Source organism: Stegodyphus dumicola, chromosome 2, assembly GCF_044657685.1.
Source record: "Stegodyphus dumicola isolate Sdum_Otavi_A_Nest chromosome 2, ASM4465768v1".
NCBI classification, from domain to species: domain Eukaryota; kingdom Metazoa; phylum Arthropoda; class Arachnida; order Araneae; family Eresidae; genus Stegodyphus; species Stegodyphus dumicola.
This window is the reverse complement of record NC_140769.1, coordinates 227,604,451-227,620,218: the sequence shown is the minus strand read 5'-3', so window position 1 is coordinate 227,620,218 and position 15,768 is coordinate 227,604,451. Positions and strand designations below refer to the sequence as shown.

Genomic DNA, 15,768 nt, shown 5'->3' with positions numbered 1-15,768 from the left:
GTATCTAATTACCCTCGAAATCATTAGAGTTTTCATTCATAATTTCTGTCTAAGATTGCTTTGCTGCCTGATTTTAAATTAAACATTGGCATGCTCCTCTCCCACTTCATTGAAAATTAATTTTAAATTGAAACTAATTAAAAAAATAAGTGTAATTACATTGTTTTAATGTAGGGTGTTTTAATTAATTTTATTGATTCAGAATTTTCTTTGAGTACATAAAAAACTTTTAGCTAGTTTTTTATTTGATGCATTTTTAGTGGATGGAGAATTGGAAGATGATAACATAGTCAATGCTGTCAGAATATTTTTTGATGTTCTCAAAAGATTAGGGACCATGCGCAAAGGTTTGAAGAAGTATACGTAAGTATATTACTTATTGCTTTACAACTATTTTTTATGCTGATATATTAATGTGTAAATAACTGTTTAATATTTCTTTTTAATTCTTTTTTCATTCTTGCATTTTCATGATATGCAATTTTCCTCTTGCAGACATGTCTTTAAATCTACCAATCCTGCATACCCTGCTTCATATTGTCCCCTTTTAAAGCAATTGTTGAATGATATCTTCAATACTGCAATTCCTGATTTGCCAGATGTTGAATTTCATTCAGCTGGCCTGAAAGACTACCTCAAAACAGGATTTAGGTAAATTGGAATAAAATTAATGCAATTTCTTCAATGTTATGTGTTCTTTTTAAAAGCTATGAGTGAAGAGTAAATTTCAGAGTTCGGATATTTTATGATTTATTTAGAACTTTTCCTGTTTTACCTATCTATTTTATGATTAGTCCAGTGCTTCTGAATGAAACTTTTAACTGGAAGAACAACTTTGAAGTACTTATTAACAAGTCTAGCTTCCATTATGGGGGTGCATTGTAAGTTTTGTAAATGAGCTCCGTTCTAATCCTAGTCACAAAGATTTCTCTCTTTGAGTGCATACAGCCAAGCTGATCTCATTTTTGGAAATAATCAGGTGTACTCTAATTTGAAATGAGGAAGAATTGGGAAAAACGAATTTAGTAATACAAATGTTGTATATGATTCAGAACATAAAAATTCTTAACATAAGAAGAATTTCATTATTCACATAGTTTCATCTTAGTTGTTATTCCATGACACCTACAGGCTTACTTTCCCTGATGCCTGCAGACTATGTTTCAAATTCTCTTCATTTCAAAATGCTGACTTCAGCTGGGCATTTGCTTTTGTTTCATTCCTTCAGCTGCAGTTTACAATTGCATATAACTTGTTTCATTCTTTCAGCTTCAGTTTACAATTGCATACAACTTGTTCCACTCTTAGGGTTATCAAGAGTATATATGATTTCCTTTAAAGATGTCTAACATATGTAACAAAAATTATTGGAGAATTTGCAATGATGCCTTTAAATCTGCAATTGTCCCAACATCAAACAGGCTTATGCTGAAAGATATAGCATAACATATGCAAACTACAAAAGATAAAAAATTATATTCAGTATGTAAACCAGCAAAATTCTTAATTCTTCATCTAATATGTAAAATTCATAGTATTTAGTTGTATTGCACTTCTTCTGTTTAGTCCACTAAGAAGTTTTAAAGAATCATTAGTTTATAATTCTTTCATGCACTCTGAAGTGGAGAATAACATCACATGCGACTTATAGTATGGACATGTACAACATTTTATATTAAATCTTCCATATTACATTAACTAACACACCAAAGAACAAATATTAAAGATACTGAGTAAGTTTATGCTGATTCTTGTTGCTCCATATCTCAACACTTCCATGTCCAAAATGTCCATCGTTAGTAAAAGCTTAATTTTGCTGTCAATCTGAAATATACTATCTGTAAAAAACATTGGCTGGAATATTAGTGGAAATATTCCTTTGCATAGTTGATCATAAAATCTATCTGGTTGTTCAGTTCCACTTAGCGCATGAAACTTTGTTTTTATTATCTTAATTGGCATTTTCATGATGAAGTCGATATGGAGGGGAGGATTATATTACGATTGCATCATTCAGTTTGCAGTGTTACTGTCTTCTGAAATACTTTTTAAATGAAGCTACATGCATTGGCATTACAATTATGTATCTCATATTATGCAGAGCAATATTATAAATAGATATATTTCTGAATTTATAGTAGAAAAAAAAAAAAAAAAAAAAAAAAAAAAAACAAAGATAGGTTGAATCATGAATTTCTTTGAATTTGAATCCTGAAATATTTTCCGATTTTTTTAAAATAGGAGATCTCTCAAATCCTTCAAATGAAGTAACAAGACGAGGAAAACAAAAGGCTTTCATTTAATAGTAAAATAAGTATATGAATACATTTCAAAAGTGCACTTATGTTTATTTATAAAAATGCAAATGAAATTTAGTTAATGAAATATATAATAAATTCTTGAATATTGAGGTTCATGTATCATAAAAAAATTTGAGCAACACCTCAGATTTCAACTAAAATCTCAAAATTCAGCAGCCATAGCTGCATAGTTCAATTGGTAGACAACTTTAATCATGTTTGCTATGTAATATTTATATATCATGGCATTAGCTTTTAGAAACATCTAAGAAATTATTATTATAAATTATTATTTTTACGTGGAGTCCTGAAAAAAGTAACAGCTTATTTTTAAAGCAGTATTCCTTTCTCGAAGAGCATGTATATAAGCCAGTTTCCTTTATTAAGTTATTGAAAAAAGCATCCATTTTCTTCAACAGACAGCCATCATGGGCATTGCTAAGTTCAAGCAACATTTTATTGAACAGCAGTTTCTCTTTAGCCCATGGCTTGTCACATTTCACTTATTTTTTTTTTCCTTTCTAGATACATGCCTTTGAATTAAAAAGAAACTGGATCTATTTTTGTAAATTAGTAATTTTTGTAAATTTATTTCCACGCTCGCACGAAAAGTTTTTGTAGCTGTTGTGTTTGCAAAAACTGTTACAATTCCTTCTTTTGAATCCCACCAGCGGCCAAGTGACTGCTAAATAAGAATTTGACTTGGTTTCAATACCAGGTGAACAGGATGACTGTATGGTAGATTTCTGTGGTTTTCCCAATATACAAGCAAGTTCACCTTAGAAAGTACTCCAAAAAATATCCATTCCCTTAGGAAGATTATCTTTGTGTGCTTTCTTACATTCAAATAATCTAACATAAACTTCTTTTGATTGCAGTATACTCCTGCTAAAACCATTCAACAATTATAAACGGGGAAAGAAGTCAGAAGTAAAATATTTTTCTATCTGAAAAAGAATGTTCAGTGCATTATACAGAAGTAAATGTTAGCACATGAATAACACAAGGAAAAAAAGGTGAATTCTTGCTAATTTACATCAAATATTTCTTTTAACATGATGTAAATAAGAAATTGTGACACAGAAAATCTAGTTGTGGCTCTTGAAATTTCCCGAATCCTAACATGCAGTTCCTACTGTACTGAAGTTTGGCCACCTTGGTATATATATAGACTGACTGGCGAGGGGCCTAAAAACATTTGTTTTTTAAATTTTTCTATCATTATACCCCCTGAAAAGTTGCCTATTGCCTAACTAAGCAAAATGGAAAAAAGCAAAAGTTTCAAATAAAATTATATCTTTCGTTTGTGCATCGCAGTTTTGAAAAATTGTTAAATTTTCTCAATTTTTTATCGTTACTAAACTCACTATTATTGAAATGATATAAGTCCTAATGTGAATTTTGAATCGTGAGAAACACAGAAAAGTTTAGAAGTCTATAATTTCAAATTATTTATTGATTGTGCAAAAAGCTCACACAATTTTATGTAAAAATAACAGCATTTTGTACTTTTTCCTACAACCCTTTTAAACATTAACTATAATTATCAACTATTATGTAACTGCATAGTGTAATTCTAAATATTGTGCATATTGCAAATATTATGTAACTATGTATGTGATAATTGATTCAGACAATTCTCATATCATTGGCAAAAACAAAATAAGAAGAGAAAAATCTCGTGATAAAAGACACAGGGTTGCCACGCTACCTGGAAAACCGTGAGAACCGGGAAAAGTCAGGGAATTCGAAAATTGACCAAAAAATTCAGGGAAAAGTCAGGAAATTTAAGTATTTTTGTCAAAATCTGGAAAAGTCAGGGAAGTTCATACAATGATTCCGCCAAAAAAAGCGATTTTTGCGCCGACGTCGGAAGAGATAACTTTTTTGGCGAATTGCCTATCACGTAAGTGTCTGCTGGCATAGAGCCAATTTTCGCAGCTCTAATTTGATTGCCTTTTAGAAAGGCAAAGCAAGTTTCCCGCAACTTTTGGTTTCCAGTATTCTCGAGAATCGCATGTGCAGTGTATGAACTAAAGAAAGTACCTGTTCTCGTATAGAACAAAATGGGTTTAATCTTAGTATACGGTACCATGGAGGTTAGAATCAAAGAATATGTATTGTAAAGAAGGAAAAACTCTCTGCAACAGACTTGGTTCCGTTCCATCATAGAGGGAAACAGTTGTGCATGCGTGATATATCTGCCGCCAAAGCTGGAAACCGGTGTCGAAGTTCGAAGGTCACGTTATCAAGAGTTCATTAAATGAATATCCTTTAAAATTTCTTTAATCACTTGCGCTAAAAAGACGTGCCACGCACGTCGAGATGTTTTTGTTTCAAACTGCGAGCGACGTGAACACCACGTCGATAAGCATTTATCGCAAAAATGAAAATAACATGGTGCACACGTCGCCTAAGAACGATATTGTTTATTTCTCGAGTTACAGCTCTAGATTGCACTCGAGATGCGGAGCGGCGTAAATGAGACACTTTACAACTTGCTATATTGTAGCGCACGGCACCGCAACCGTGAAGTTTAGTCTTAGCGCAAGTAGTTAAACTCTAAATTAAAAGAAAATATTTTTTGGCGCAAGTAAATTAATTCATAGGTTAGTAATTTTCAGGGGGGGGAACTATGAAAATCCGTTTTTAAAATTATTGCGAAAGATCCAAGAAGAAACGTCCTTTGATAAAACGTTTCTTCTTGGATTTTTCGCAATAATTTAAAAACGGATTTTCGTAGCTTTCTTTTTGTCAAAGAACGTTTCTTCTTAACACGTTTCTCAATTTCCGGTACACATCGCGGAGAGGGAAATTCTGGCCGCCAGGTTCCGTCGCCAAATCCCTTGGCAAATTTTCCCTCCGCATTCTAGCCGCGTAATAGCATTTTACTTGTATGGAAAATTTTCTTCTTTACATAGACCAAAGAATTAGAGATTCTTTGCATAGACGTTTTTTGGTTAAAATAATCTCCATGTATGGATTTGGCGACATGATGATGCGCAGTAAACGGGTCATTTTGGTCTTGGCGACAATTTTCAAAATCGTGCCAAAGCCTTACCGTATACTAGAATTTTACCGCAAAATCTTTTTAAACTTTTCTTTTTAATAAATACCTTGCCATTTTGCACTAAAATAAAAAATAGTAATCTGTCATCTAGGCTAACCATGTAATATAACTATATTCGCTAAAATATCGTTGATTATTCTAATTCAATTTTTAAGTAATTATCTTTATTTTTATGTTATTCGTATAATTTAATGATGCTTCTTCCCTCTAAATTTATTAATTATTAGTAAATAATATTTCTAAATTTCAGGAAATTTTCTCTGGCATAATCTTGAAATTAATTCTAGCAGTATGATGACATACCATCACGAAATTTAATGCACATATTTTTTTTCTTATGTATGCTGCGAACTAAATATAAAATACCTCAATTTCTTAAAATAGATTTCTTTCTTTCGTTTACCTGCAGAATGTCTGCTAAAAAAGCCTTATTTTATTCCAGATTGGGAAGATTCTAATCTCAATCTTCAATGGAGAAAACAACAACTATTATAATTATATTTGTGTTTTCAAGTGTTAAGGTGCTTTTTAAGAACATACCTCACACAAATTAAATTTACCTAAAATCTAACCTAACTATTTAGCATTGCGTTGTGATTTATAAGGACCGGATTAGCCTCGTGTTGAACTGGTGATGATCATGAGTAATTTTTAAATAAAACATACATTTGTTATCCAATGTATATATCTTAAATTTTATTAAGTTTCTTAAGTGGAAAAGTAAACAAAATTATCAAACAAAGTATACCAAGAATAATTAAGAATAAATGTCCTCTGGGATTTATTGAATAATTAAGTGAATTTGCTACACAATACAAGTAATACCATAATTTATCTCTTAGCGTAGCCAACGTACATTACGCGGATAGACGAATTTTCTTGAAACGCACCTGAAAAAGTCAGGGAATTTCATTCTCCTGTTTGAGTGGCAACCCTGAAGAAATGATGACATGGTCGTAATTAAAAACACTGATTCAAAGTGTTCTCAAAGAACTGAAAAAGAAGACCATCATTTCCTCATACTAGCACTAGAATCAGAATATATCATCTATGTTTCACTGCCCATCAGCAGCCAAGCTGTAAAGTAGTAGAATGCTAGTAGCTTGGTCTGGGGTTCAAATTCTAACAAATGGGCTGGCTACATGAGCATTTTCATGTTTTTTGCCATGTGTAGCATGTATACAATCCCTTAGAAAGTCCTTCACAAAGGCATTCCTCTACTTAGACAAATAGCCCTCGAGTGCCCCCAATTTTGTATACAGAGTTACATTTTAGAATAATGGAAGATACTGCAAAGCATCGAACATCTTTCAGCTAAGTGATAGAAGAGTGGAAGATGAGAGTGTGCATCAAATAGCTGAGTTATTTATAAGCTTGGTTCCTTTGTTTAAGTTCTGAATGATGACTGAATAAAAGCTCACAGCAATGCGGATCTCTACAGGAAATTAGTAACATCAGTGCAGATGCTGTGAAGGGAGTGTACTTATACTGAAATCAGAAATTTAAATTGTCAATTAAGTTAGTAATTTCTTCCAATTAAATTTAATTTTTTAATAATTTTTCTTTATATTTTTATATCTTACATTCATATATATTTTGCTGTACTTATTTCTTTTTCCCTAAAATTAAGTTTGAGTTCTGTTATTTAGCCCTCATAATTATCATTGCAAAATTTAAGCTTTAGGAAATTTTCTGGTATGTAACATGTATGAAATATTAGTTAAAATTGTAGGAATTACGATACTGAGAAGTTATGTTATTTTATGGCAGCATAATGTTTAAATCAGGCTTTATATTTTTTAATGTTATTAAATGAGAATGGATGATATATGGACATGCTTTTCCTGATATGGACTTTTATCTTTACTTAATATAATAGTTATCTTTACTTATGATATATGGACATGCTTTTTATTGCTTTTATTGTGCTAAATAAAGTGTAAAAGGAATAAATTTAAATTCTTGAACTAACAAAATTACATAATATATTACCAGAAAGGATGCACAAAAAAGGATGATATGTTTTTCTTACAGCTTATTTATGAATGTGGCAAAGCCTCAGCCTCGAGACAATCCTGTAATTTTTCTTATTATTCTTGGTGGCATCACTCCTGCAGAAATAAAAGCAGTTCAAGAAATAGCTGCTCATCAGAAAGGAACAGAAGTATGTGTTCTTTTATGAAATGATGATTCTGTATATGTTTGAAATCTTGATTTATATGCATGTACATGGTAAGTTTTAAGTTTGATAAGCATAAGCTTGCAAAAGAAATTTGAGTGAAGCCTCATTTAATGTGATTAATTCAGCCATCAATTAATTTAAATTAAGGACACATAATCAATAATAAAAATGATTATAATTCATTCAGCAGGTAACTATATATAGAATGTAAGTGTAAAAAAATGCTGTAAAATATATTACAAGACTGAATCTGCAGAGTTTTAAAAGTTAGTTACGTTTTATTGAGAGATTCCTTTACAAAAATATTAGGGTATTTGAATAATGAAGTTTTTCATCTTAATATAATACATGGTATCTGCCAGTCATTTTTAATCAAGGTTTAAATGCTTTTAGAAACTGTCAGTTTCAAAATTTCCCAGACTGGTCAATGAGATTGAAAATTAGTTGGTGTACAGTTGGCTTCATAATCTAGGGTCTAATTTCAGATTTGAAACTAAATTGGGGAATCTCAATGAGAAGAAAATTATCTCCTTAGGAGAAACTAATATTCAAAATGGGCAATGTTTTATTTTCAGTTCCAGATTATGTGTCATGAATGTTGATATCTACACAGTATTTTTAATATCATAGTTATCTTTACTTAATCAGTTGTAGAAAGCAGGAATCATATCATTCTACTCAACTGTAACAACTAAGTCTTGCTTATATGAAATTCTTGTTAAACGAAGTTTTCACATAATAGACACATATGGTATGCAAGGGAACCATACATTGCTGTTATATGAATTAATGGAAGTTTTGAATGTAAGAAGTTGGATTCAATACAGGTTGGCTGTCAACTCATTGTACTCTAATAACAAGTATATGTAAATATGTGAATGCATAAGAACCTAAAACAACAGAAAGTCATAGTTAAGTAGTACCGACACCTACTTTGCAGGTGACAGTACTAGTTCTCTTAGACAGTGTATAGTTACTTCCACTGTACTTGGTTACTTCCATACACTGTTCCATACACAGTTCCATACACAGAATACAGTTCTCTGAGACAGTGTATGGTTACTTTCACACACTGTCTCAGAGAACTGTATTATATATTCAAAGCTTTTTAGTAATATTGTGATAATTTTGGAAACCATGAGTTTTTATTCAGAAGTTGTAATGTTATGGTAAACTCTTTTTTTTAATTATCAATAACTCCTAGGCTTACCTTGTGTGTGTTTATACATGTAAAAGACAAAAAATGAGAAATACCTAATCATCAGATTATGTTAATAGCAGTTGCAATTCAGTCTCTGTGATATATTGATAAAAAAGTGCAACTGATGGGTAAATATAACCTAACATTGTAAATTATGTGTGTGTAAAGATAAAATGGAGATTCTGCTGTCTTGTAGTAGTGCCCTTAAGAATTAAGCCAATAGAAAACATCAGTTAGTTTGAATAGAAATCATTTTTAATGTGAGGCTGGCTGGTGCATTCAGGGTCAGAACAGCTCAAACTACATGTTCTAGTCCATCAACAGTATTGAAGGTTATACACTGACTACCAATAAGTATTTGGACACCTGTGATAGAAAAGAAAAACTAACTTTATTCAAAATCAATAGTTGGTAGAGCCTCCACGAGAGGTAATTATAGCGTGGACCCTCCGGGGCATACTATCCACAAGTCTTTCTATGACAGCTAGTGGTATTTTCTTCCACTCGGCTTGGAGAAGACATAGAAGTTCCTTCACCGATTTTGCCCGCGTAGTGCACCCCTGAATTTGGCAATGCAACTCGTCCCAGAGGTTCTTGATAGGGTTCAGGTCTGGACTCTGGGCAGGCCAGTCCATTCGATGAACTCCATTGGCACCATACCAAGCCTTGGTTAACGTCGAAATATGACAACTGGCATTGCCGTCCTGAAAGTAACAGGGGTCCAACCCGTAAAACTGCCACAACGTAGGAAGCGCATTGTCATCCAAAATAGTGCAGTAGGCATCGGAGTTGAGCTTACCATGAATGGGCACCAAGGGTCTCAGCCCATACCAGGAGAAACATCCCCAGACCATAATTCCACCTCCGCCGAACTTGACTGTTGGCACAATGCATTCTAGCAGGAGACGTTCTCGAGGTAGACGCCAGACCCGGACCCTGCCATCCGAACGGTAAAGGGTGAACCTTGATTCGTCACTCCAAAGAACTCATTTCCACTGATCTACGGTCCAATTTCGATGTGCTTTGCACCACATTAACCGAGCAGCGCGGTTGGACTTTTTGATCAAAGGCTTATGGGCAGCAGCACGACCATGAAAACCAAGCAGATGTGCTGCCTTATGGATGGTATTCATTGAAACAATACTCCCGGATGCCTGTTGAAACTCCTCGTGGATGAGGGCCATTGGTTGGGTGCAGTTCTTCCGAATTTCTTTGGACAGCACTCGTCGGTCTCTATCTCCCAGTTTCATTGGTCTGCCGACTCGGAGAACATGCCGACAATCACTGCTCACCTTCCACTTCTTAATCACATAGGCCACTGTTGATTTTGCATACTTCAGATTGCTAGATATGTCTCTTAAGCATCGGCCACATTTGTGATACCCAATAATTATACCTTTATCGAAATCAGAGAGCTCCGAACTGCGAGGCATCTTGCATGCGACTAAAGCCGATTCTGTTTCCTACACGATATATACTGGCGGAGTCCGGGATGTACCTTAGAACCGCAGATATCGTCATTTGCATAGGTGTCCAAATACTTATTGGTAGTCAGTGTATCAGCATGAATAATCCACCCCTCCACCCAAAATATCATCAATTAAATATGGCAGTAGATTGAAATTGTTCTTGTAAGAGAAAAACAGAGAAACATTATTGTGTTACGTCAAGGAAAACAAGTAGGTTGTTGCTAAATAGTAGTGTAAATTTTTTTCAACACTATTTGTTAGGAACCATATACATCTGGACTGGAAACTGGAAAAATCTGGATATAACAGTCAAATAATCTTATGCATTTCTTTTGTTACTTTTATCAAGATAGTTTTAGGAAAACAAGTAGGTTGTTGCTAAATAGTAGTGTAAATTTTTTCAACACTATTTGTTAGGAACCATATACATCTGGACTGGAAACTGGAAAAATCTGGATATAACAGTCAAATAATCTTATGCATTTCTTTTGTTACTTTTATCAAGATAGTTTTTTGTATTCATTTGAATAAATGTAATAACAGTGGACTACTAAGCTAAGAGTAGCTAAGAAGAATGGAGAGCTGTCATATAAACTGATGAATCTGTACTCACTCTTTTTGCCACAAATCTGTGTATGCCTTATAGAAGAAGCCAATTGAAATATTTGTATCTAGCTATAAATATTTCTATACTTCTAAGACAATTTAGAGTGCATTCATACATAATAATTTAATTTCTTATTAGAAAGAGCAGTGAATACTGTGCATTTCATCAGAATAATGATTTACACAGGGCCATCTTAACAGATTCATGAGCCTCTGAACTTTTGTAATATTAGGGCTTCCACTCTAATTTTCTCTAGATTAACAATAAATTTTCTAAAATGTGGGTCTCTGTACCGGGTCTACATTTTGGAAAAATTGTGATGAACATATATTGAGATGACATCAGGCTGCAGAACTTACTGAAGGTATGTCTTGTCTGCTGTGGCCTATCCAATTGGTCAGATTACATTGCATTCAATGTTCAAGAGACATTAAACAGACCTTTTATGAATGTTTCTAATTTTAAAGAAACAAGGGTGGATTAGTTGATCTCTGTCTGATGAATATGTAAAATTCATCTTCTTCACTTTTGTCATATATCAGAATCGGTAGTAAAAGCTTTCATTGAATTATCTGCTACAAAAGGCTTTTATCTTAAAATATTAGATAATTTGGTAACTATGTTCTTGATAAAAGAAATGCCAAGGAATAATAGAACTTCTGCTCATGCTATGATCAGTCATGATATACAGAACAAAGTTATATTAAGTCAGAAAAGTTGTCTCTGCAGCAAATGTTGTAATACTTTTAATTGTAACTCTTTATTGGCATTGGAACATAGAACTCAGGAATATGCTCACATTCATTATGATATTTTTTCATGTATTATTTGTAATTTTATTGATGAATTATTAATAAAAGTGTACTCATAACAATGTATAATATTACTTTGTTTTCTTTCAATTTCAAAATTTGCAATTTTTGAATATTTTAGGTCATAGTGGGTTGTACAAATGTCCTAACACCTCCAGATGTACTTCGAGATTTGGGCTTGATTGTAAAAGAGCTTTCAGCAGATTGTTATGAAAATAATGATTTCCCTAAATAATACAAAAAGAAATGTACAAGGTCATCTTGTAAATAAAATTATTTTTCTAGTTGTTAAAAGGCTTCAATTTGAATACCAGTGTTATATTAATGTTGTGTTTACCCTTTAATTATTTTCTGAAAGTTTGAAATGGATTAGCTCTTTAATATATGTTTATAAATATATAAGAAAACTTAAAATATTTCAATGGAAAATAAAAATGCATTTATTTTTCTAAATATTTCTCTTTGAAATATGAAAAATGTACACAGACTTTTAGAATTATTTATAAAATATATTTATTAATATAAAATTTAAAATTCCTTCAAAAGTACTGATACCTTATATATTACTGGAAATACTTTTAAAAAATATTTGATTTAGTTGCTATCCAGACTTACAGTGTCATTTAGACTTTAACACTACAAGTATGTAGTATTTAACACTACAATTATGTAGTGTTTAACACTACAAGTCTAGTGGATAGCTAAGAGATAAAATCAAAAATATTGTATATACTGCAGAAATGAACTGCATGTCTGTAGTTCCATCAAATCATTAAAATCATTAGTTTGGTTTTCAAGGCCAGTCATAGTGACCTCTTTCAGTATTTTTCCCACCCCTTGCTCATGAAATGTTCCAGGATTTTTACTGAGTGGTTGATTGTTGGTCTTTAATTGTGCTGTAAAAAATATTTATTCTTGAAAATGCTTCCTTGGTCATTACAAAAGAATTTCATCTGTAATTTTCTATAAAAAAGGAAGTAGTTTTATTCTATTTGTATTCTTTTATATCAATCATTTTAATTTGCAAAAAAAAAAAAAAAAAAAAAAAGTGTAAAAAGAAAGATACCGTGAACATAGTTGTAAAACTTCTCCAAAACTAATAAAACATAAAATGATCAGCACAGCTAAACAGATCACACAGTTCTGTAAGTTAAATTAATTTACAATATACAACATTAATACTTAGTACAGTCAAAAGTCGTTAATCCGGACTCGTTGGAACTTCAGCGATTCCGGATTATCGATTTTTCCGGATTATAGATCATCAGCTTAAATCTGGTAAGATGGCATGCAAAAATTATAAAATTAAAAATATGAAACCATAATTTATGTAATAAAGAACAATTATGATCTAAAGGGTATCAAAATTTACAAAAAAGAAGCGTAATATTTATTTGTTTACTTTATTAAACATTTCTTTCAATTTAAATTGTTTAAGTTTCTTCGTTTCATGTTATAATACTTTCTCTTTAATTCTATTAAATAGACATGATTTCTTTCTCAGTCACAAAGTTCCACTGTTCAAGTCCTATAATTGCTGTGTCGAGAATACAGACTAATTTGTCAATCGAAATTTTTTCGTTTTCAATAATCTCTGTGTCACATTCTTCACTATTGGAAGCGAATTATGATGACGAGGAACTTGATTTAAATCATATCAAAGACAGAGTACATAGAGATGAAATACTACATTTAGTAAGGAATTATAAGCCAAATAAAATAAAACCATCTGCCCTGAAGATAAGGATAGTGCTGATAGAACAACTTCCAATTCATTGCGCGCCGTGGCGTCCCCCCTCCCACCGCAGAGCAGCGTGAAATTGATAAACAGATTTCGGATTTCGAAACATACTTTCGCTTTGTAGATCCTTTACATAATAGTAAATATATATGGGAAATTCTATTTGACATAATCGAAAGTTCAAGCTTACTTTTATAAAATTGCTCTAACAGTCTGCAAAAAATAATAAGCCAGATCCAATTCGAAGATTAAGGAATAACGCAATCTGCAACATTAATTGAATTAGATAATTTTAGCTTAGCTTATACCGTCTGTTATACATTAAACGCGCATGCGTAAACGTATTATGCGCATGCGCATGCGCACACACATATTCGCAGCCGTAAAGGTCATACGTACAGACGCATGCGCAGAAAGTTTGTAGCTTTGAGGTCTGGATTATAGATCATTCTGGATTATGGGTGTCCGAATTAACGACTTTTGACTGTATCTACTGAAAGAACTTTATGATAACATATATAACCATATAATATATATTATATAATTATGATCAGTTTTCATTGGTAAGTGCTTTAATTCATAGTCTTGTATAATAGAAAACTTTCATTAAAATTCTTTTATATTGCAAAAAAAGAGTTGATTTAATAAAAGTTAATTACACTAAATGAAATTTTCCATAAAACTAAACACTTTTAATAAATAAAATTATTCACTTTAATAATTAATAATTATTATCACTTAATATGTAACTTATGTGATATCTATTTTCAGGAAATTATTTATTCACCTAATCCTTTTCACTAAATTTCTTTTACTATTGTAATTTTACAGGTATAAACTCTTCACTGAATAAACAAATTTTACTATGGTGCATTTTTTTTTTTAACGCCGCTACATTTTCATTTTTGTTTTTTTATTGTTCATTTTTAATTCAGTGCAGTTTTCATAAAGAACTTTGCATTTAATTATGTAATTAAATTTAGTGATTTCAAAAACTATTTATGCTAAAAGAAACCACAAAATTATTATTGATATTGCTTCAAAACATTTTATATTTTTATTCTTATAGTATAGGCATGTGTTGGTGTTGAGAGTGATAGATACTTATCAGTATTGCACTCATGAAGAACATTTGGTATAACTGAATAACATCAAAATTTTAATGAATTTTTCCATATGACTTAACAAGAGAAATGAGCACATGTATGCCAATCTATAATCATGGGGAAAACAAGATGAGATAACAGGTGGTAATTGGCTCTCTGACATCATATCTCTGTCCACTTGGCCTTATACTATTATGTTTGTTGGCAGGCACTTCTGTGATTTGATGCATTGCTACAAAATGAATACTGGCCAGTACTGGAATCTCACACTCTAGTGGACTCTGGTTATAATTTATGTCTTTGACTGCTACAACCAAATCAGCATTTCAGTGCCACATAACACCATACCATGACAGCAAGAACCACAACTGCAGTCACATCAGTCTCACTTCCATTAAGGATTATATACAGTTACTTTTTTCCTTTTAGCACTGCTCAGACATGAAGGGAACCTGTATCATATAGGCATTTTATTTTCTGTCTGGTTGGATTAAAATCAGTTTTTCTAGGAGTTTTGTTATTTACCTAAGCCTGATAAAATATAAGCAGAAATAGCTAATGAACTACAGTCATTGTACTTGTATTTAATAATTTCATTAGATTTAAGGAATTTTTTTTTTTTTTTTTTTTTTTTTGTTATAAAAAAACTGCAGAAATAGTTGAATAGGATCTGTTGGGTTTTGAATATTATTTATATTTGTGGGACTATTTTGGAACTCTGTTTTGGAAATGTCTGTTTCTATTAACTATTTATTATTTGGAACTCCATTTTGAAAGAAAATTATGTGTATGATTACAAGCATAAAATCTGGATATTTTATTTAAATTAGATTTGTGATGATTTAAATATTAATCCGAAAAAGATGAAAATGTCGACTAGAAAAATTTGAGCATTTGTATTGCAAAAAGCTCCACACAACTAATTAAGGAATAAGCAAAGTTAAAAATTAATTGAAATTATAAATATTACTGACTGGTACTTAATGTATTATCCCATCGACCGTGAAAGTTGGCTACCATTGAACCACGAAAGTTGGTTGAAATCCCACCAAAGTTGCACCAGTCGTTCCTGTGGAATTCTGGGCCATATTCTGCAACTCTTACAATAAAACATTCATCAATTTCTTTGTGTAATCCTGCACTAGTAGCTCTGCCTACGTTCGAATTTAAATTAAGGTGTTGGCTGCATGAGAATTTTTGTGGTTTTCCTCATGTGTAAAGCGGATACAAGTCTTTTCCTTAGGAAGTCCTCCACGAAGGCATCCCACCCTTTATGCAAA

The 15,768-nt window shown here is 32.0% G+C and overlaps 1 protein-coding gene across 4 annotated transcripts in view; it reads left to right on the top strand.

Annotated features, from left to right (window-relative positions):
- LOC118187071 (sec1 family domain-containing protein 2-like) overlaps nucleotides 1-11,935 on the top strand; it is a 77,807-nt gene extending 65,872 nt beyond the window's left edge. For all 4 annotated transcript variants that reach the window (XM_085811841.1, XM_035357248.2, XM_035357249.2 and 1 more), the window contains 4 exons: nucleotides 261-363; nucleotides 496-651; nucleotides 7,405-7,534; nucleotides 11,763-11,935. In XM_085811841.1, coding sequence (XP_085667967.1) covers nucleotides 261-363; nucleotides 496-651; nucleotides 7,405-7,534; nucleotides 11,763-11,876 — 503 coding nt within the window. In that variant the 3' untranslated portion in view covers nucleotides 11,877-11,935. The remainder of the gene's footprint in view (nucleotides 1-260; nucleotides 364-495; nucleotides 652-7,404; nucleotides 7,535-11,762) is intronic.
- Nucleotides 11,936-15,768: the final 3,833 nt, after the last annotated feature.